This window comes from Notolepis coatsorum (assembly GCF_963971535.1).
Source record: "Notolepis coatsorum genome assembly, chromosome: 1".
In the NCBI taxonomy this organism is placed as follows: domain Eukaryota; kingdom Metazoa; phylum Chordata; class Actinopteri; order Aulopiformes; family Paralepididae; genus Notolepis; species Notolepis coatsorum.
Genome location: NC_140165.1, coordinates 196945019 through 196966559, shown reverse-complemented (window position 1 = coordinate 196966559; position 21541 = coordinate 196945019). Strand labels below are relative to the sequence as shown.

The window sequence follows — 21541 nt, the reverse complement described above, 5'->3', positions numbered from 1 at the left end:
AAATGCAACCACGTTTCCAATAGCCCAACACAAACACGCACAGCTCTCTCTCTCTCTCTCTCTCCCTCTCTCTCCCTCTCTCTCTCTCTCTCCCTCTCTCTCTCTCTCTCTCTCTCTCTCTCTCTCAGATCGATTCAATAAGAAACACATCTGTATATATTGTCATTTTAAACAAGTTACCATTCATTGTCTGAGTGGTTATGCTCTACCCGCGGCGAAATTAGAGAGAGAGAGAGAGAGAGAGAGAGAGAGAGAGAGAGAGAGAGAGAGAGCGAGAGAGCGAGAGAGAGAGAGAGAGAGAGAGAGAGAGAGAGAGCGAGAAAGAGGGGGAGAGAGAGAGAGAGAGAGCGAGAGAGAGACCAAATTAACTCACTGTTTACGTGGTCCACCACTCACTGTTGTCCCGACTCCCCAGACTGTTCTTGATAAAGTGTATAAACCGCTGTTGATGATGTATATCCAGTCCACTGTCCAGACTGCCATATAGCTTGTCAGCTGTTAGCAGTTAGCACCACACAACAAGTAGTTTGATTTCTTTGTCCATTTCCGCGTCGAACAGACTGCAAACTACCTGGCGTTCTATCGCCATGCTCTAAAACAAACTCTAACCTTAACCAACTTTGAAAGAGTGCCTAAGCTTAACCGTCTAAAGAACTTGCAGTCACGCTCTAAGACAAACAGCTACATCTCACAACAACAACAACTATCTACCACCAACCTAGAATAAGCTAGAATTGGAACACTAGAAAGTGGATTCGGCCAATCAGAGATTGTCTCCGCGAAATGCTGCTACGGAAAAAAATACTGGCGTCGGCCAATCAGAGAGCGTCTCCGCGAAATGTGGCTACAGAAATTCTTGCCGCTGAGTGCCTAGACCGCTTCAAATCGCGCCCGGATTCCAACATAATAGTCATATTTCAACGCACAACGCGTTACGCACTGATTGGCTGCTACGGATACAGCGATCACACAGTGACGCGCACTCAGAGCGCTATCGCGTCTAGCCCGGGCAGAGAAATACAAAAAAAAAGAAAACGAGTATTTATTATTTTATTTATTAACGTTATATTGTGCATTGGAAACACAAACATACTTAAAATGAGTAAATATTATTCATTTTAAACATGTTTATATTATTTATAGGGCTATAAAACAAAAAACGAAAAAAATATTTTTCTTGTTATTCTCTCATATAACCTGGGCAGGGCCTGAGGGGGGGGGGGGGCGCTAGGCTGTGACCTCTATTTTTACTTCTATCTTACATGCTATACTATTTTATTTCATACTTATCTTGTCTAACACAGTCTCTGGAGCGAAACAGTAAGAAGCATTTTGTATAAAAGTATTCTGTACTTGTATGACAACTATTAAAGAAACTTGAAACTTGAAACTTGAACAATATGCCCCACGTACTCCATGGAGGTGGTGTGGAACTTACACTTCTCTGCCTTTACAAAAAGCATATTCTCCAGGAGATGCTGAAGAACCAGCCTAACATGTTGAGGATGCTCGGCCGCGGTGCGGGAGAACACGAGTATATCGTCAAGGTAGACAATGATAAACGTGTTAATCATGTTGCGTAAGACATCATTAACGATAGGTTATGTAGATAACCTAGTTATATTAGTATAGGCTAAGCGTCCCGCTCTGAGCCTTACGAGATACTTCCATCTCCTGTGATACCTAATGTATCTCCCACGAACAAAAAACACATGCACCCCACCTGTATGGGGCCCCGCCCCTTATGGTGGTACCACCCATATAACCATGACTCTGGTCATGAAACACCCTTCCTCGCCAAAAAACCCGTCCCAGGAAAAGACCCCTCAAGAGGGAACTCAGGGCGCGCAGAGCGGGACGCTTAGCCTATACTAATATAACTAGGTTATCTACATAACCTATCGTTATATTTCGTATAGCATCGCGTCCCGCTCTGAGCCTTACGAGATAATGGGGAAGAGCGGGCGCGAGACCCGACAGATGTACCCCCTGAGGACCCGTAAGCCCACATCAAGGGGTGCGGGGAGCCCTGTCACCCCATCCTTCCTAACGAAGGGGGGGCGCAGTCAACTCCACCTGAATGCGAACAAGAGGGAGCCAGAACCCCTTGAACACACCGTACAGGCGGAACCACGTGTGACTCAACACACTGCGGCCCATACCCATACACTCCTGCTACCCGACCAAAGGACGGGAAGCAGGAAAGGCCACAGACCCCAGAACCGCCTGGGAGACAGAACCCCCGGTCATGTCCATGAGGTAAAACCTTACAAAGGGGCCCGGTGAGGACCATGAAGCTGCAGCACAGATGTCCTCCACCGAGGCCCCACCCAGGAGAGCGGCAGAGGCAGCCACCCCACGAGTGGAGTGCGCCCTGACGCCCCCAGGGGGATCCTGCCCAGCCAACGTGTAGCAGAGGGCAATACCCTCGCACAACCAATGGGACAGGCGCTGCTTCGACAGTGCCTTACCAGCACGAGCCCCACCGTAACAGACAAAAAGCTGGTCGGTAACCCTGAAGTCCTGAGTACGGCTGAGGTAAAACCCCAAAGCACGGACTGGACATGACAGGTGAAGGCCCGCATCTAACTCACTAGTGTGAGGAGGAGGACGAAAAGCCTGAACCACAATATCCCGGGAGCGGAAGGAACTCCGGATATTCTTAGGCACGAAAGCAGGATTAGGTCGCAGAGTGGCACCGCAATCGGTCCGAAAAGACAGGCACTCTGGACGTACCGAGAGAGCACAGAGCTCACCCACGCGTTTAGCGGAAGTGACAGTCAGTAGGAACGCGGTCTTGAAAGACAGCCGTCCCAACGGCGCCTGCTCGAGCGGCTCAAACGGGGCCAAGGACAACCGACCGAGGACCAATTGAAGATCCCAAGTCGGAGCCAAGGAGCGTTGCACCGGCTTAACGCGTCGAGCGCCAAGCAGGAAACGCTTCACAAGAGGGTGGCTGAACAAGACATACCCTCAAATCCCTGTATATACCCTCACTGTCGAAGCCGACAGACTATCAAGGAGAGACTGGAGATAACCCAGAACAGCATCCAGGGGGCAGGAGACTGGGTCCCAGCCCCCCCCCTTACACCATTCTTGGAACGCACGCCACCTGCCCGCGTAAACCGCGACAGTGGAGGGAGCATGCGCACACCGGATGGTATCAACCACTGCGGGATCCATCCTCTCCAGACTCACCCTCCCACCAGCCACACCACCAGGCGTTGACCCAACACCGGAGGCTGGACAAGCACTCCGTTGTGCTGCGAGAGGGCCGTCGCTGACCACGGAATGACCCAAGGAGGAGCGACCAGAAGCTGGACTAAGACCGGGAACCACACTGACGTGCCCCGGTCCGGCGCGACCAGGATCACCGTCCTGCGCTCCCTCCGTATCCGCTCCAACAGCTGACTCAACAGCTGTACAGGAGGGAAGGCGTACAGAAGACCGGGCGGCCACGGAAAGGTCGAGAAGGCATCCACCCCCAAGGGGGGATGATCCGCTCGACTGAACGAGAACCACAAGGGGCACTTGTGAGAACGTCGGCACGCAAACAGATCTACCGAGGCCTCCCCGAACCGATCCCAGATCTGTCTGACTATGTCGGGGCGGAGTTCCCACTCGTCGCGACGAGGACCGCCCCGAGACATTATATCCGCCGCCACATTTTCCGTACCAGGAACGTGGAGCGCCCGCAGACTGCGCAGCCTGCGGGATGCCCATAGCAACAGTTTGCGCGCCACCCGGAGCAGGCGGGCGGAACGAGTCCCACCCTGCCTGTTGATATACGCCGCCGCCGTCACATTGTCCGTCCTGATCAAAACATGTTCGCCTACCACCAGGTGGCCGAGCCGTTTGAGGACCAGGAGGACCGCCTTCAACTCCAACACATTGATATGCAGGACAGCTGGGTCGGCATGACCCGTCCAGCTGCCCCCCACTGCGTGGGTCCGAAACGCCCCTCCCCAACCTGTGAGAGAGGCGTCGGTGAAAACCGTGACGTGGGAGCCACTGCTGCCCATGGGGACCCCAGCGGAGAGGATACCCAGCCTCCCCCAGTGGGCGAGATCCCCCCATATCGACAAAGGAACCGTCAACCGTCTCCCTTTGCCCCACACCGGATCTATTCTCAAAGAGAGAAACCACCTCTGTATCCGCCTCATAAAGAGGAGGCCAAGAGGAACCACCGTGTGGGCCGCCGACATAAGGCCCAGCAGACGCATCACCTGCAGCGCCGTAACCGTCCCTCCCAGACGGAAACCCCCGAGCGCGTGATGGAGAGCCCCCCGACGCTGCTCCGAGAGGGTCGCAAGCATGGGCTTCGACCTCAATGTCAAGCCCAAGTACTCCACCTGTTGACTGGGAAGAGGGGTACTCTTCTTCCAATTCACAGCAAAACCCAGGCTGGTGAGGAATTCCACCACCAGTCGAGTATGAGACCTGGCAACCTCCTCTGAACGGCTGAGGAGCAGAATGTCGTCGAGATAGAACAGAACTCGTATCCCCCGACGACGTAAAGGCCCCAGAGCAGCCGCCACGCACTTGGTGAATGTGCGGGGAGCCAGAGAATAACCGAACGGCATTCTGTGGTACTCGTACGCTACGCCCTGAAGCAGGAACCGCAGGAACTTCCTGTGAGGAGGGAAAATGGGTATGTGAAAATACGCATCCTTCAGGTCTATGGAGGTGAACCAGTCCCCCCTCCTGACAGCAAGCAGAAGGAGTCGGACGGTCAACATCCTGAACGGTCTCACTACAATCAACCGATTGAACATGGACAGATTCAGTATAGGTCTGACCCCCCCAGTTTTCTTGGGCACCAGAAAATAACGGGAGTAGACGCCTGACATTGCGTCCTCTCTCGGGACCACAACGACGGCCTGCTTCGCCAACAGAGATTGAATCTCGTCGGCCAGGGCTGTCACCGCGCCCGACCCTAACAATAGGGTCGGCACCAAACCTGAGAACGGAGGATGGGGCCGCGCAAACTGCAAAACCAGCCCCGCCTCTAACGTTCTCCTCATCCACCGATTCAAGGGACATTCCCGTCGCCATATGTGAATATAATCCCACAGCGCCCCCGCCGTCAACTGACGCTGGGCCGCAAGGAACAGCAGATAATTGGCCCGGTCCCCCCCGTCGTGCAAAGCACCCAAGGGGGGACCCCGACAGAAAGGGCCGGTTTGATACGGGAGAAGCGGTCATCAAACTTGTGGACACACACTCACCCCCTGAACACCCCTCCAGCACACGCTGAGGAGCCGTTCCGCAGCCAGACACGCAAGGCCTGAGGACCCCATGGGCTCCTACACGCCGAAGCCCTGCAGTGATATTGCTACCACTCAAATCACGCCAGCCTCTCCTTTGCAGACCACTGCCGGTTTGACGGGAGTGGGAGGCAACAGCGCGATACCCCGCCTGGCGAGGGCGAAGCCGGGGTAACCCCTGCTGAGCATTCAACAGAAGAGGCACCGAGTCCCCCTGCTGACCACTGGAGCTAGTGGCAGCTGCAACACCAGGTTCCACCCACCCACAACCTGCGGTGTAGGAACCACGCGACGACGGAACATTCTCACGGACAGACCCAGGCTCAGCCATCAACTGGGTGTCAGCCCCTGTCTCCATGAGAAGTGAAGAATGGGGCCGCATACGCTTCAAAGAAGGTTCGCGGCCCGCAGCCAAAGGAGAACGCTCAAAGCCCCGCTTCTGGGGATACCAGAGAGAGGACTGAACGGGGAGCGGGCTGCTCGCGGCAAAATGACGACGGGGTGGTTTACCAACCCCGAAATCACCCAAAATGGCCGATCCCTCGGCCGCCAAGACTGTCGGCCTTGCGAAAACCTGTCGATTCTCCAACCAGGGCACCACTGGCGGGGGAAACATGGCCGCCTGTCGAGGATCTCGCCACAGTCGTTGACGAGACCGTGCTCCCACCCCTGGCTGCACAGCGTGAGGCGGTGTAGGACCCGAATCAAAAACCGCCTGCGCCTCCACAGAACGCCCAAAAAGACTATCTGTGGAAAAAGGAGTCGTGAGGAGAGAAAACCTATCCTCTTCCCCAAGAGGAGACTGCTCCAACCAAAGATGCCTAACAACCAAAGTCGATAGCATCCGAATCCTCCCCGCAGTTATAGCTTGCGACTGAGTCAAGATCTCTATAACACCACAAACATGAATCACGTTCATAGTGTCGGTTGGACCCAAAGACCTACAACCCGACGCCATCTTGGATAGGAAAGTAGCCAGCTGAGCCACAACACTGGCCGCCGCTAAATGCCATCCTGCAGCAGTATACCACTCATTCGTCCATACTGCCACCCTCCGAGCCGACATGCTATCAAGCAACGGCCGGGCGGAACGTCGTTCATCCCCGCCTGGGCACAAAAAAGAAGCTACCTGGCTACTTAGCCAAGGTACCCCCGGGCTGCACCCCGTCGTCAGCCCCTTCACCCGCAAAAAAGGTAAATAGAGCTCAGCGAACCCCCCCACACCCACCACCGACTGACCTTCATCAATGAAGGTGGCAAGAGGAGGGAAAAGCGGAATCCCGCGGCGGGGATTATTAGACATTCCAGCGTCAACATCAGCGTTAGCAGAAGAAGCAGCAGTAGCATTAGCATTAGCAGTAGCAGTAGCATTAGCGTCAACAGCATGTTCCAGGATCGCCAAGACATCGCCCACTACAGTGGAACGATCGCCAAGCCGCCCCGGCCCTGGTGCCGAAACATACTCCACAGCACGACCAACACCGACATCGACGCCTACTGACACAGACCTCACCTTTGTACAAGCCGACCCGTTAGCCAAACCTTGTACGCTGCCCCTCGGTCCGTCGCCGTCAGCCGAGGAACCACCAGCATAGGTCTGCGTCGTCGAAACAAGCTCCGGAGAATCCAGGGAAACACAATCCTCCGGTAAGCCCTCAACATTATTAATCTTCCTTAATCTTTTCATTCCGCTAGCTCGTATGGTGCAAGCATCCAGTACGCTGGGACGAAAATAGAGGAAGGGTGTTTCATGACCAGAGTCATGGTTATATGGGTGGTACCACCATAAGGGGCGGGGCCCCATACAGGTGGGGTGCATGTGTTTTTTGTTCGTGGGAGATACATTAGGTATCACAGGAGATGGAAGTATCTCGTAAGGCTCAGAGCGGGACGCGATGCTATACGAAATATAACTAATGCCTGAAACACTGCGGGGAATTAGTGAGCCCAAAAGGCATTACCAAATACTCAAAATTCCCCAGATGGATACGAAGCGGAGTCTTCCATCCGTTGCCCTCCTGAACGCGGACGAGGTGTCAAGCTTATTGAAGACTGTCGCATGCGTAAGGGGCTCAAAGGTCGAGCTCATTAACACATTGGTTGCCAACAACGAGAAACTCGTTGTTGGCCGCCATGCGTTGGTTGCCAATAACGAGATTTCTCGTTATTTAATCGTTATTTCTTTTATTAGCGATATCCATTCATTTTTCATCCGTCCAGCCTGACATTATCATTGGGAATGGCTCTGAGCTTGAAAAGGGCAAATACCGCCCCTATCGTCTCCCGGATGGTAATGCACATCATTGGATTGGATTGAGTGAAAAAGTGCATCAGAGAAATACTCCGGTCCAGGATTTTCCTATCTCTGGCAAGCAGTGTCGTGTTACCAGAGTCACTGGCGAGGCTGGAAGCAGCTTGGATTATGCGTCTCGAACTATAACGTTGGATCAATAAATGCTATCAATATTTGGAATGGCGATCAAGAATTGGATTAATCTTTTTGCAGAACATCTGATCTGAGGTAAGGAATCTATGTTACCAGTTTTGCGTTAATCAGAGCTGTTTTTCACAGATTTGTGTGTGTGTGTGTGTGTGTGTGTGTGTGTGTGTGTGTGTGGCTGGCGTTAGGCGCTGAGCGCAGCACGAATAAATAATTTTTCAGCCCGCTTTTGTATCATAAGAACACAAATACTCTCGATAATCTAGCGTTTATTTGAAAACTATTCATAAGGGGAGCTCCAGTAGCTCACCACGTACCGCGAGTGCTATTTCAGCGCCGTGGACAACCGTGCTCGTCACAGATCTGGGGCTGAGCGAGTTCGAATCCCGGACTGCAGCCGTGCCTTTCCCAGAGTGTCTTCCCCCCCATCTGAACCCTTTCAGCCTGCTTCTGTCGGTCGAACTTGACCAAGTATAAATGCGATAAACGTATAAAAGAGCCAGGGAAATGGCCAAAGTTTAAAAAAAAAGAAAACTATTCATAAATCAGCCGGAAAATGACAATGTGTTTTGTGTATTCCAGTAAATGGCTATTTTCGCGGAATTTCTTTGAAATTACTAGAACTCTCCGAAACTATACTCGTATTCAAAACGGTATAAAACTGAAATGTACTGATGAAAAAACAATCCGTTTCGTACATGTTGACTGCAAGCAAGTCATTGATAAGCGACGGGTGTATTAGACACATAGCCATAATTTAAGATATAGTTTATGCGTTCGCAAATGTGCTCGTCCTCCCATTGATTAATGTGGTGGCATCCAAGCGATAAATCGTCATATCCGGCTGGCAACCAATGTGTTAAGGGTAAAGGATAACTATTCCTCACGTGATATCGCTCAATGACCGAAAATCAATGCAGGGGCGGAGCCCTCCATCCTTCCTTTTCACAAAGAAAAAACCTGCTGCCACCGGGGAGGAAGAAGGAAGGATGAGCCCCGACGCCACAGACTCACAAATGTACTCCCGCATCGACTCCTTCTTCAGGAACAGACAAGTTATACAAACGATGTGATGGAAGGATGTCATAGGGATGGTGAGGAGGCTGGGACAAGGCGCGCTCCTTGCTAAACAACGTGGCAAGGTCATGATACTCCCGGGCTCTGGCTTTGGACCATTGGGAGGAGTCAAGGCCGAACGCAAACAGTTTGAGTGACAGGCTACACTCCAACCGAGAATCCTCCCAGTGGACCAACATATATGAGGGTGGTAGAGTTCCAGCCAGGGGCGTCCTAAAATAAGGGGAGTGGATGGTGCGGATGAATAAAAAAAAGCAAATACTCTCCGAGTGGTTACCCGACACCGTGAGCGAAATAGAGATGGTGCTGTAAAGGCCAATGAGTGTTCTTGTTATAGATTATTATTAGTATTATTATTATCTATATATTATATATTAGATCAATGCACTGTTTTAAACTGTCTTATTTATGTTTGGACACTAGAGGGCTCACCACCCATTACAGCCCTATAAATAGCCAAGGTGATCAATGGAATCGTGTGCACCTGTGTTAGGATACAATTTTCTACCTGTTTCACTGCTGTTTCACTGCTGTTTCACTGTTGGATCTGAGCAATTGACAACTGTTCTGTTTAAACCCTTCATTCACTATCATTTCACCTTTGGACAACAATAAACCTGTAAACCGAACCGGCGGCAACTTTGGACATTCAATTCATTCAACATCACAACTTTGGGACCGAGTAGGAGCCACTATTAGCGGGTGCACCGTGGACGCTTGTCAATTCACTGGGGAGCGACAAGCGGCCATTACAAAGTAGAAAATTACCTAATGGAAGAAGGACGTGAGTAAAGTGAGTACAAAGCTGGAAAACTCCTCACGAAAAAAGGACGTGAGTAAAGTATAGGACAACTTTCCTCACGAATGGAAGAGGTAAGAAGATTGGAAACTTCTGTGGGGATTACCTAATGAAGATCTGGATAAAGGATTTGTGAAGGAGCTGTAACTGCCTACCGTGTAGTGGAATTGTTTGGACTCTGCTGTATTTATGAAAACGTGACTCGCTACTTGTTACGCTGTTGAGTATTATAATGTAGACTGACAAATTGATTAATGGTGATGCTGTGGATTATGGACGTATTGGACGCCGTAATATTTGGAGAACCATTGCAATTAATGTTGTCAGTCACTCTCGACGTGTGGAAACTAAATGGCGCAATGGACTGATTTTAATTCCGATACAGCAGTGGTTCTCTTGGACATTGTAGATGTGCGGCAAACTAAAGCTACATTACTGCATTCATAAACAGGAAGAAACTCAAACCCTCTTTGAAGGCTCTGAGGTCACGCCAAGTGAATGCAATGTTCAAACTACAATAAGGATAAATAAAAAATAAAAAGAATAAATAACATGGCTGAAGCCAAGATGAGGCCAACCAGTCATGGAGGTAGTAAGACAGCCTCTATGATTAGAAAGGCTAAAGCTGAAAAGGCAGGCCTGATGACACGTTTTGCCTATTTAAAGAAAAGGCAAGAGCTTGAGAAGCAGCAAGCAGCTATAAGGGCCTTACAAGAGGAGCTTGAGCTGCAAACTAACATCGAAGCCATAGCTGCAAAAATAAGAACATTGCCAAGTTCCCTCCAAGGAGTGGATGGTGGAGGGTGACCTGCCGAGTCCTACCCAGAGACTTCCTCCGAATGAACCAGATGTTGGTGGTGAGGAGGACGGTGTCGATGACGTCGATGAGGAAGAAGAGGAGGGCGTCGATGACGTCAACAAAGAGGAGGACGGTGACGACGAAGGCAGAGAGGAAGAAGCAGTGACAGAGGAAATCACTGTGTCAGACGCTGAGAGGGAGAGGTACAGTGTGGCAGCTGTGGGGGAGAGTGCTGCAGAGGAAATGCAGGAAGAACCTGAAACAGCACCACCAAAACCAACCATTGACTCTGCTACATGTGCACCTGATGAAGACGAGGATGAGGAGGATGATGAGAGGGAGGAATCAGATGACTCCACAGATGATGAACGTACTGGGAAACCAGATGTGTGCGGCTGCAGCTCCTCAGAGAGTGAGGCAGAGGAGGAGGAAGATGCACACAACAGGGCCACTACTGAACCTCCAGTGTTTAAAACGAGAGCTCTCAGAAGCAGGACAGCAGCAGTCTCAGCCAGTCCAGGAGGGCTGACCGGGCGGCACCGTCCTGAGGAGGAGAGGGACGGCAGCATGGAGGTGCATCTCCCGAGACGTGGCTCTGCTCTGCAAGGACCTGCTGAGGACGGGAGTGTTGGAGGAGATGACGAGCCGGTGGAGGAGCAACTGCCTAAACAAGCTTATCAAGTGAAGCCCATGGAAGCCCATGGTGTTACCGGGGCCGGTGATGGCCAAACACTTTTGAATATGCCAGTTTCCAAAAGGAGAAACTACAAAAGACGACGGCGTAAAGGAAACCTGCAGGGAAGAATGGCTGAAACCTCCCGACCGACTTACAGCAGAAAGTCCTGACGACCCCGATGGAGTCTCACAACCAGTGGACATTGGCTGTATGCCTATCAGAGCCATAGGGCTCTGTTGAACTTTGAATATACATTGGCTATAAGCCTATCAGAGCTATATGGCTCTGTTTGTTAAAACAAAAAAACACACATTGAATATTATCATTGAGTTTCCTTGACTGTTATTCGAATGACTAATTAATTTGTTCTTCCCATGCACAGGGACAACAAGCGGAAACCAGAGCCCCAGTCAAGCTTCTTCGTGTTTAGAACTATGATTTGGGATTGATTTATTATTGAGGATTGCAGGCTATAATGAACACTCACCCGACCATGTTTTGTTTTGTAATTGTGTAGACACAATTAGGGGCCGGTGTAAAGGCCAATGAGTGTTCTTGTTATAGATTATTATTAGTATTATTATTATCTATATATTATATATTAGATCAATGCACTGTTTTAAACTGTCTTATTTATGTTTGGACACTAGAGGGCTCACCACCCATTACAGCCCTATAAATAGCCAAGGTGATCAATGGAATCGTGTGCACCTGTGTTAGGATACAATTTTCTACCTGTTTCACTGCTGTTTCACTGCTGTTTCACTGTTGGATCTGAGCAATTGACAACTGTTCTGTTTAAACCCTTCATTCACTATCATTTCACCTTTGGACAACAATAAACCTGTAAACCGAACCGGCGGCAACTTTGGACATTCAATTCATTCAACATCACAACTTTGGGACTGAGTAGGAGCCACTATTAGCGGGTGCACCGTGGACGCTTGTCAATTCACTGGGGAGCGACAAGCGGCCATTACAGGTGCAATGGGTCAACAGAGTAAGGGCACGTCCATCGATAGCGTGAACACAAACAGGGGCCTTTAATGGCCTGATGGAAATCCCTGCTTGTCTAACTGGCGCGGTGTCAATAATACATACGTCAGTCCCCGAGTCGATCATAGCGCCTATAGACAATGACCCCTGTGCCCACGCCAGCGGGAACAGTCTATTTAGAGGGGTCCTCTTTTGATCGGTTACTACTTGGCTCACTAGCACAAGCTAGTGAGCCGGGTCTTTTGGCAGTGCTGGACAAGCGCAAACCATGTGACCCGTCCTCCTACAATAGAGGCATAGCCCCTTTAAGCGCAGATTGCGCTCCTCTGCAGAAAGCCAATTGCATGGGCTCCTCTTTACTAAGAGAGGAGACAGGAGAGTCCCTGTAGGCAGGCGTGAATAACTGGAGGTGGCCTGGCGGTACGGCCAACCACAGGGTTACGTGCCGACAAGGTGGATGACCGGGACCCTCGCTCACTGCGCTGCTCGCGTTGACGCTGGTCAATCATCAGTGCGAGGGTAATCAGCTCCGGATAATTGCGGGGACGGTCCCTCAAGATCCCATCCTTAATGGCTTCGCTAAGCAAGCCCCTGTCGATACACACTCTGTAAAGCCATGTCGTTAAAGCCACCCACTCCCCGCTGCCAACGTGCGAAACTCTACCGTATACTCCGCCACAGAGCGAGCCCCCTGTTGTAGGCTATGAAGTCAAGCCGAGGCGAGTGGGCCGTCCCTAGGGTGATCAAACATAAATCGAAACTCTGTATTAAATGCAACATAGTCAGTGGTTAATAAGCTACCTGGTTCTACCGCGGCCATGGCCCATGTAAGGGCTCTCCCTGTTAACAGAGCCACCACGAACCCCCCTTACCACTGCCTAACCAAAACTTGCGAGTCTGGTTTTCAAACACGAGGTCACACTGTTTGAGAAAACCCTTACACTCCTCAAAAATCACCATCATAATGCGGAGGCAGGGGGAAATGGGTCTCCTGATGGTCTATGGGCTCTGCAGTCTCTAAACCCCTCTGCGGGGGGCTTGGATCACAGGAGGATACCGATCTATCCAACCATACCAGCCTCCCGTTGATAGATTAAAACGTGTGGTGCAAATGGGTGACCAGCTCAGTAACACTGGCATCCAATTCCAGTGTTGGGCAGTAGCTAGCTACAAGTAGCAACGCTACATAGCTTAACTACATTTCTCAGTCGTGTGACGGTAGCGTCGCTACTTTTTAAGTAGCGCATCTGTAGTGTAGCTATTTTTAGACCCAAGTAGTGATGTAGCGTGAACAAACGCTATACGCTACTGCCCGGATAAACTGGACTGCTAAATAAAGATTAAAGATCTAGCGTTGATGCTATTCAATGCTATCAACATTAGCTAAATAGCTCACCAATGAAATACAATGACAGTACCCAACTAACGATTAGGGGTGGGGGGAAAAATCGATGCGTAGTAGTATCGCGATACTTTGCGTGGCATACTGTATCGATACAGGGACGCCAAGTATCGATATTTAATTATTCATAAATTAAAACAAAATAATAATAATTTGTATAAGGAAGTTGCATTGTTCATTTCAATACCTGTAATACTACAGTAGTCCACACACACACACATGTGTTAGATAAAACATGTTGACAAAGTTTTACTTTGCAGTTGAAAAAAGGTAATAAATTCAAATTGATAAAAATATATATATATATATAATATATATATTTTCCGCAATAGTCATCGTATCGCGATATATTTAGTAGCGCGATGCTATCGTATCGTGACGCAAGTATCGCGATAGTATCGTATCGTGAGGTCTCTGGCGATTCCCACCCCTACTAACGATAGCTACAACACACATTAACGTTAATACAATTACATGCACCATTGTTTACAATGAACGGGTGGGGCTAGTCAAAGGAGTGGACACAAGGACAAGTTGAACATGAATTAATTTAATACAACAGGTAGTTTCGAGTTGCGCTGTCGTAACACAAGTTGTCCGCTCATAGATAGGTTCCGCTAGCAATAATAACAACAACACTTCCAGTCAGGGGGTTTCAAAATAAAAAAGCAAAGTCTAAAACACCGGAAGAGACGTTTATTTTGTACAGCGTTTTCCTCCACGAGTAATCCACGAGTACTCGAGTACATCATGCGATACATTTTCTGTAAAATGCCCATCCCTAGTTTATCCTGTGCTGAAAAGTCTCCATTCCAATAGAGATATATATATATATAGAGTATATATTTAGGTGTTTATTTAATTATTGTTTCACTACCCGATATTTATTACGTTTCCACAGTTTTTTCCTCATACTTTATTAACATTTTGTACATGGTACAAGGTACATTAATACAAGTACATGTTAAAAGGATGACACAAAAAGCCAGACAGAGGGCTTGTTTCCAGTTTCAGTTTTGTTTTATAATAAACAATCAAACTGAGCATTTTTTGCCTGTTTGGTGGACATTTTATCATGAAGTTGATAAAAAAAAGAATTAAAAAAAAGTAGTGCCGATGTAGCTAGCTATTTTTGCCATGTTCTTGTAGTGTAGCTTTCTACATTTCTCTGGGGATAGCTTCTGTTGTAGTTGAGCTATATTTAATCGAGAGTAACTGGTAGTGTAGCTTACTACATTTTCCAAGTAGCTTGCCCAATGCCCATCACTGTCTAATTCCTTGATAGAGGTGGTTTTCCCCTTTGAACCTGCTGTGTCGCTGGGGTCCATTAGTGGCAAGTTCGTACTGTTATGGGAACAGAGGAATGGGACCCGTAAAAGCAACACAACAGATTCAAAGGGGAAAACGCTAACTGGTTTTGGTGTGAGCGTGTTGCGCTTGGAGAGAGAGACTCGTTACTAGTGGTAAACAGTGTCAGACTGTAGTTGTACTGGGCATCTCCTAGTGGTAAACAGTGTCCGACTGTGGTTGTACTGGGCAGCTCCTAATGGTCGACACTGTCAGACTGTGGTTGTACTGGGAAGCTCCTAGTGGTCAACAGTTTCAGACTGTGGTTGTACTGTGGTTGTAACTGTGAGTGTGAAGTAGGGTATTCAGTCAGCCAGTCTAAACTATAACCCCGACTCTCACCCAGGTGAAAGTTAGTCCACTTTCCCATCATGCATTGTGTCTATTTCAGCAGAGGAGGAACAGCTTATGGCCTCAGCTCCCAGTCGTCACCATGGGAACGGTTGGCCCTGAACATCTGCTGGCTGTGTCTCTCTGTGGGATTATACTTTGTATGGTATATGTATGTTTGTTTGTGTATGTAAGTGTGTTTGTATGTGTGTATGTACAGTATGTATGAGTGTGTGTGTGTGTGTGTGTGTGTGTGTGTGTGTGTGTGTGTGTGTGTGTGTGTGTGTGTGTGTGTGTGTGTGTGTGTGTGTGTGTGTGTGTGTGTGTGTGTGTGTGTGTGTGTGTGTATGTAGGAGTGTGTGTGTGTTTATGTATGTGTGTGTGTGTAGGTGTGTGTGTATGTATGTGTGAGCGTGTGTGTGTATGTATGTATGTGTATTTGAGACTCAGTTTGGTTGGGGGTCTGTCTTGTGTACATCATGACCCAGATATCATGATGTTCCAATGAGAGACAACTGAATCTGCTGATACCAACGTTGGGGGTAACGTTAAGATACAGCGGTAAAGATTTAAATATTTAAACTGTTGTCCTCATCCACCATGTATTTTCAAATCACATGTTGAGCCTGTTGTTAAAATAAAAGCTTTTCCTGAGATGACATTTGCAGGAATAGTTTTATTACATTTACATTGAGCTGACACTTTTATACAAAGCAACTTACAGCCATTCTCCTCACTGCACAGTATACCAGGTCAAGAACCTTGAAGCGCATGTATGCGGCAATGGGAAGCCAGTGCAGCTCTCTGAGAATTGAGGTGACATGGGCTGCATTTGGTAGATTGGAGATCAGACGGGCCGCTGCATTCTGTATGAGTTGAAGTGCGTTGGTGGCGGAACCCGGTAAACCAGTTAGTAGAGCATTGCAGTAGTCGAGGCGAGACATGACTGTATTTTGCTCTTGCCAAGTGAAGAGCCTCTGTGACTGCTATGAGGGAAGTCTCTGTGGAGTGACTTTTCCAATTTCGTATTGCCAATTCTCCCCTCCCCTGTCTTGAACGTTGCTAGACTATGCCTCCCACTGGTCGGCTGTAGTGAGGATAGAAGCCTTGCATCACGTGTCCCCTCCGGTACACGAGGAGGCAGCCTGTCGCATCTTTTCACCAGACAGCACGGACTCTCAGTGGCGAGGAGTAACGCGTGCGAGGCTCACGCTGCCCCCGATACTTCCTGTCTCTGCTGTGCAGGCGTCACCCAACCGACCTGTAGGAGTCGCTGTCCACAACGTCCAATCCCCACCCATATACTTCCACCCGCTACCTCTGTCAATTGAGATAGTATGATGACTGGCCCAAGCCGCAGGCAATGCTGACACCAGGATTCGAGACCGGAGTCTTTTGCATTGGTGACGAGCGCAATCTCCGCTACGTCACCCAGCCGCTCTGGAGTGACCAGTCTTGAAGCCTGACTGATTTGGGTCTAGGAGGTCATTCTGTAATAGATAATCAGTGATCTGGTTGGATATGGCATGTTCAAGTGATTTACAGTAGAGAGGAAAGAGAGAAGAGAGACAGGCAATAGTTATCTATGACGGTGGGGTTCAGGGTTTTTTTTTTTGATGAGTGGTGTGACTCTAGCTTGTTTTAGAGAGGTGGGAACCTCTCTAAGAGATGAGTTAATGGTTGCAGTGAGGAATGGGAGGATGTCTAGCACTATGGTCTGGAGGAGTGGGGAGTGTATCGGGTCCGGCTGGCATGGAGTGGGATGGTTCAACATCACCAGTGTCAGAACTTCAGCGTATGTAAGGGGTTAACGCAATAACCTCTTGATGCTAAATTGGGTCTATTTCTACCTGTTTTTGTCTTGTTCTATTTAATACATTATAACTCCAGACGTGAACATCCCAGAACCATGGATAATGGCTTAAATTAAAGTAGACTCTTGTACAGTATACATTACATGTAATAATATAATATAATAATAAATACATCATAATATATATTATATAAACATTCCATAACCATAGATAATGGCTTAAATTAAAGAAGACACTTGTACAATTGCATGTAATAACTTGAAACAATGAGTTGAATTTTTCCATGAAATTTTGTGGCCGTGAAAATACACTTTTCTTGAGAAAGAGTTACAAATCTTGTGTTTACAATGAATCTCTCAACATCCTATGTTATATAACAACAGGTAAAACTTGTATGGTTCACCCACTTCTTGTGTACCAAATTTGTACAATAAAATGAATGAATACGTTGTATACAGTAATTTCTAAATGCTCTCTAATTACTATGTAATTACTAATACAAATGACTAAATGGCCATCTCACTACAATGAAATGGCTACAAATATCATCACTCGTGAATACAGTTGGGCTAATTGGATCCACAAGAGTCTCAGCTTTCCAGTCATACCCAATTTATGTAATTCCAAGACTGGAATCCCAGAATGCAGAAATAAAATAATTAGAAGATTAGATTAGATTCAAATGTATCGCCATTATACAGAACAATGAAAAAGCATTTATTTTTTTAAGTTCACATAATGTTTTTACTTCATGCAAAAAGCTACATGGTTTTTGCCTAAAACTGCATGGGATTAGCATAAATGTAATGTTCGTGGGAACCCATAGAAGCCATATCTTGAGTTGCGAGGTGAAGGGATTTTCCCTGTTGCAAAAATGTTACCTAGATTTGGAGCATTATTTAACCCCCTTCCTGACAAGCTAGCATAACCTGAACTGGAACCTATGGATTCCTTGGGCTGTCTAGTTTTGATCTAGTTTACAGCTGCACTATAAAAGACTGCCACCCTGCCCCTTTGGTTGTGTCGGAGGGTCACAGGCTCGGGGTGGGGGGGGGGCCTTGGTTCGGGGCCTCGGCGGGTTAGACCAACGTATTATATGAGAATGATTTGAAGGGTGACATGAGAGTATAGTCTAGTGTGTGTGTGTGTGTGTGTGTGTGTGTGTGCATGTGTGATTGTGTTGTGTGTAGTTGATTTATTTGCAAATTGTATGGTATTATATGTATTGGTAATCGTGTCATACTTGCTGAAGTATATAATTATTGATGGGGGATGGAAATATATAAGCTTTGCTTCTTCCATCTCCTTTTCAAACAGTGTATAGTTTTTGGCTGTTTTATTTTAAACTTTTGGGGGGGGGGGGTTCCTCTTTTCCCATTTCATTTATTTTCAAATGTTGTTTTGCCGGACAATGGTAAATGTAGCCAAACTAACACTGTGGTTTGAAATAAAACGATTGAATCTTGAATCTTGGTTGTGGTGTAAAAGAGGCATGATGCTTTGACTCGCTGGGGTGCCGGACTCGGGCGCTCGAGGGTTGGGGATCGTGGCTGAGGTGGGTGGTGATGGAGGGGGCTTGGGATGTTAAAGGAAAACTCCAACATTTTGGGAAATTAGTTTATTTGCCATCTACCCTGGAGTTAGACAAGAAGATACATACATTTTTCTTCTCTGTGCATGCAGTAGGAGTAGGAAGACGTTGGGAACTAGGCTAATGGAGGAACCTACTTCCAGTGACTGACGCTAAGCTAGGCTAACGGTGCAAGTCTTCCTACATTGCATGCACAGAGAAGAAAAAGGTATGTATTTTAACACACCAACATTTTGCGAACCCTGGAGTTAGACAAGAAGATGCATACCTTTTTCTTCTCTGTGCATGCAGTAGGAGTAGGACGACGTTGGGAACTAGGCTAATGGAGGAACCTACTTCCAGTGACTGACGCTAAGCTAGGCTAACGGTGCACATCTTCCTACTCCTACTGCATGCACAGAGAAGAAAAAGGTCTGTATCTTAACACTCCAACATTTTGGGAACCCTGGAGTTAGACAAGAAGATGCATACCTTTTTCTTCTCTGTGCATGCAGTAGCAGTAGGAAGACGTTGGAAACTAGGCTAATGGAGGAACCTACTTCCAGTGACTGACGCTAAGCTAGGCTAACGGTGCACGTCTTCCTACTCCTACTGCATGCACAGAGAAGAAAAAAGGTATGTAGCTTCTTGTCTAACTCCGGGGTAGATGGCAAATAAGCGAATTTCCCAAAATGTTGGAGTTTTCCTTTAACTGTACGGTCTGTCTCATTTATTGTCTAGTCATTGTTGTGTTAAGTTAATGTTTTGGGATTTTGGGATGTCTTTTTATGTATTATTATTATTATTATTATTGTGTTGTGAGATGTTTTGTTTCATGTTTGAAAAACAAAATAAAAAAGATTTGATACAAAAAAAAAAAAAACTGCCACCCTGTGGCCATGTGAGGTAACTACCTTGTTTAAACATGGAGGATAAGAGAAAACAAAAAAACATTTCTTCAAGCAAGAAACTCTGGACACTGTTTTACATTTGAGTCGCTCACATTTTATACTCTAGACATGAGACTGTAGAATTTTACAGATTTTGTGGCACTGGACAACCTTTGCGTAGGAAGTGGCGTACACTTTACAGTCTCTCTTTTTTTTTAAGATAATTTTTTTCTCATTTTTCTTTTTATTGCTTTATTGGATAGACAGAGAGGAAGGATGGGAGAAGATATGGGGAGGAGACATTCGGCAGATGTTGCCGGGTCCGGGAGTCGAACCCGGGATGGCAGCGTTGCACTGAAATGCGTTACGTGGTGCGCCACCCTGGCCGCCCTCACACTTTACATCTCTAGGGCACTTTCGTTTGTACGGCAACCACTGTAAATGAGACCCCAGAAAAGCTGGTGTGGAGAATACATCATCATACATCACTGACCACTAGCAGCTAGGGGTGTAACGGTACAGAAAAACCATGGTTCGGTACGTACCTCATGGTTCATGGTTCATTTCGGTACAGTGGGGGAAAATTTGCAGAACATGGCTTTCCATGTTCCACTTGGGGTGACGTAGTGTGTAATTACTGCTAAGTAGGGCTGTCAATGAATATTCTATATTCAAATTAATAATCGACTTCTAAAAAAAAAACATACATTAGATTGAATAATGAATATTATATAGTGAAAGAAACAGGTCTTATAGGTAGGTAGGTCGTTTGCGTTCGCCATACAATTACAGGTAATCTCTCAGTGGTGTGCGTGGGCTGAACGAACAACATCCGGCCTTTTATGCAAGTTCTATTTTGGGAGGGGGAGGGGGCTTTTGAGTTTTAAATTAAGTCCTGCATGCAAAAAAAGTAACATATCCGTTGTATTCGTTCGGTACACAGAGTGTACTGAACTGAAGGTCCTGTACTGAAACGGTTCGGTACGAATATGTGTACCGTTACACCCCTACTACCAGCTGCCCAGTACAACCACAGTCTGACACCGTTACACCCCTACTACCAGCTGCCCAGTACAACCACAGTCTGACACCGTTGACCACTACCAGCTGCCCAGTACAACCACAGTCTGACACCGTTGACCACTAGCAGCTGCCCAGTACAACCACAGTCTGACACCGTTGACCATTAGCAGCTGCCCAGTACAACCACAGTCTGACACCGTTGACCACTAGGAGTTGCCCAGTACAACCACAGTCTGACACTGTTGACCACTAGGAGTTGCCCAGTACAACCACAGTCTGACACTGTTGACCACTAAGAGCTGCCCAGTACAACCACAGTCTGACACTGTTGACCACTAGGAGCTGCCAAGTACAACCACAGTCTGACACTGTTGACCACTAGGAGTTGCCCAGTACAACCAGTCTGAGACTGTTGACCACTAGGAGTTGCCCAGTACAACCACAGTCTGACACTGTTGACCACTAGGAGTTGCCCAGTACAACCACAGTCTGACACTGTTGACCACTAGGAGCTGCCAAGTACAACCACAGTCTGACACTGTTGACCACTAGGAGTTGCCCAGTACAACCAGTCTGAGACTGTTGACCACTGAGCACAAACCCTGGATATATTGGGGGTTCAGTCAGTGCCTTGCTAAAGGGCACCACAATAGTAGGCATTAAGGAATGAGAGTAAAAGAAATTATAATAATATGAAAAGATCTGTGGTTGACATGAGATGAAACACTTTGTCTCCTGGATCTGAAAGACCAAGGCCAGAGAGCCCCCCCCCCCCCCCCAACTTCCTGATGACAGCTGACACAACTCTCTCTTTCTCTCGCTGTTGTGTTGTGGCTCTCTGTTGCCTAGGTTACGCCATCCTACAGGCCATAATGGAGAGAGCAGGACAGAATGGCTGGCAGGTGAGGACACACACACACACACACACACACACACACACACACACACACACACACACACACACACACACACACACACACACACACACACACACACACACACACACACACACACACACACACACACACACACACACACACACACACACAGCTCTGGTGTGGGAGTAGATGACAATGTAACAATGGCCAATTTATATAATACAAGTCACAGT

General features: G+C 47.7%; 1 protein-coding gene across 1 annotated transcript in view; it reads left to right on the top strand.

The window, feature by feature from the left end:
* gria4a (glutamate receptor, ionotropic, AMPA 4a) overlaps positions 1 to 21541 on the top strand; it is a gene marked incomplete at both ends in the record, with an annotated part of 485354 nt that overhangs the window by 165034 nt on the left and 298779 nt on the right. Inside the window, one exon of the mRNA XM_084308626.1 lies at positions 21280 to 21332. Within this exon, the coding sequence (XP_084164752.1) occupies positions 21280 to 21332 (53 nt within the window). The remainder of the gene's footprint in view (positions 1 to 21279; positions 21333 to 21541) is intronic.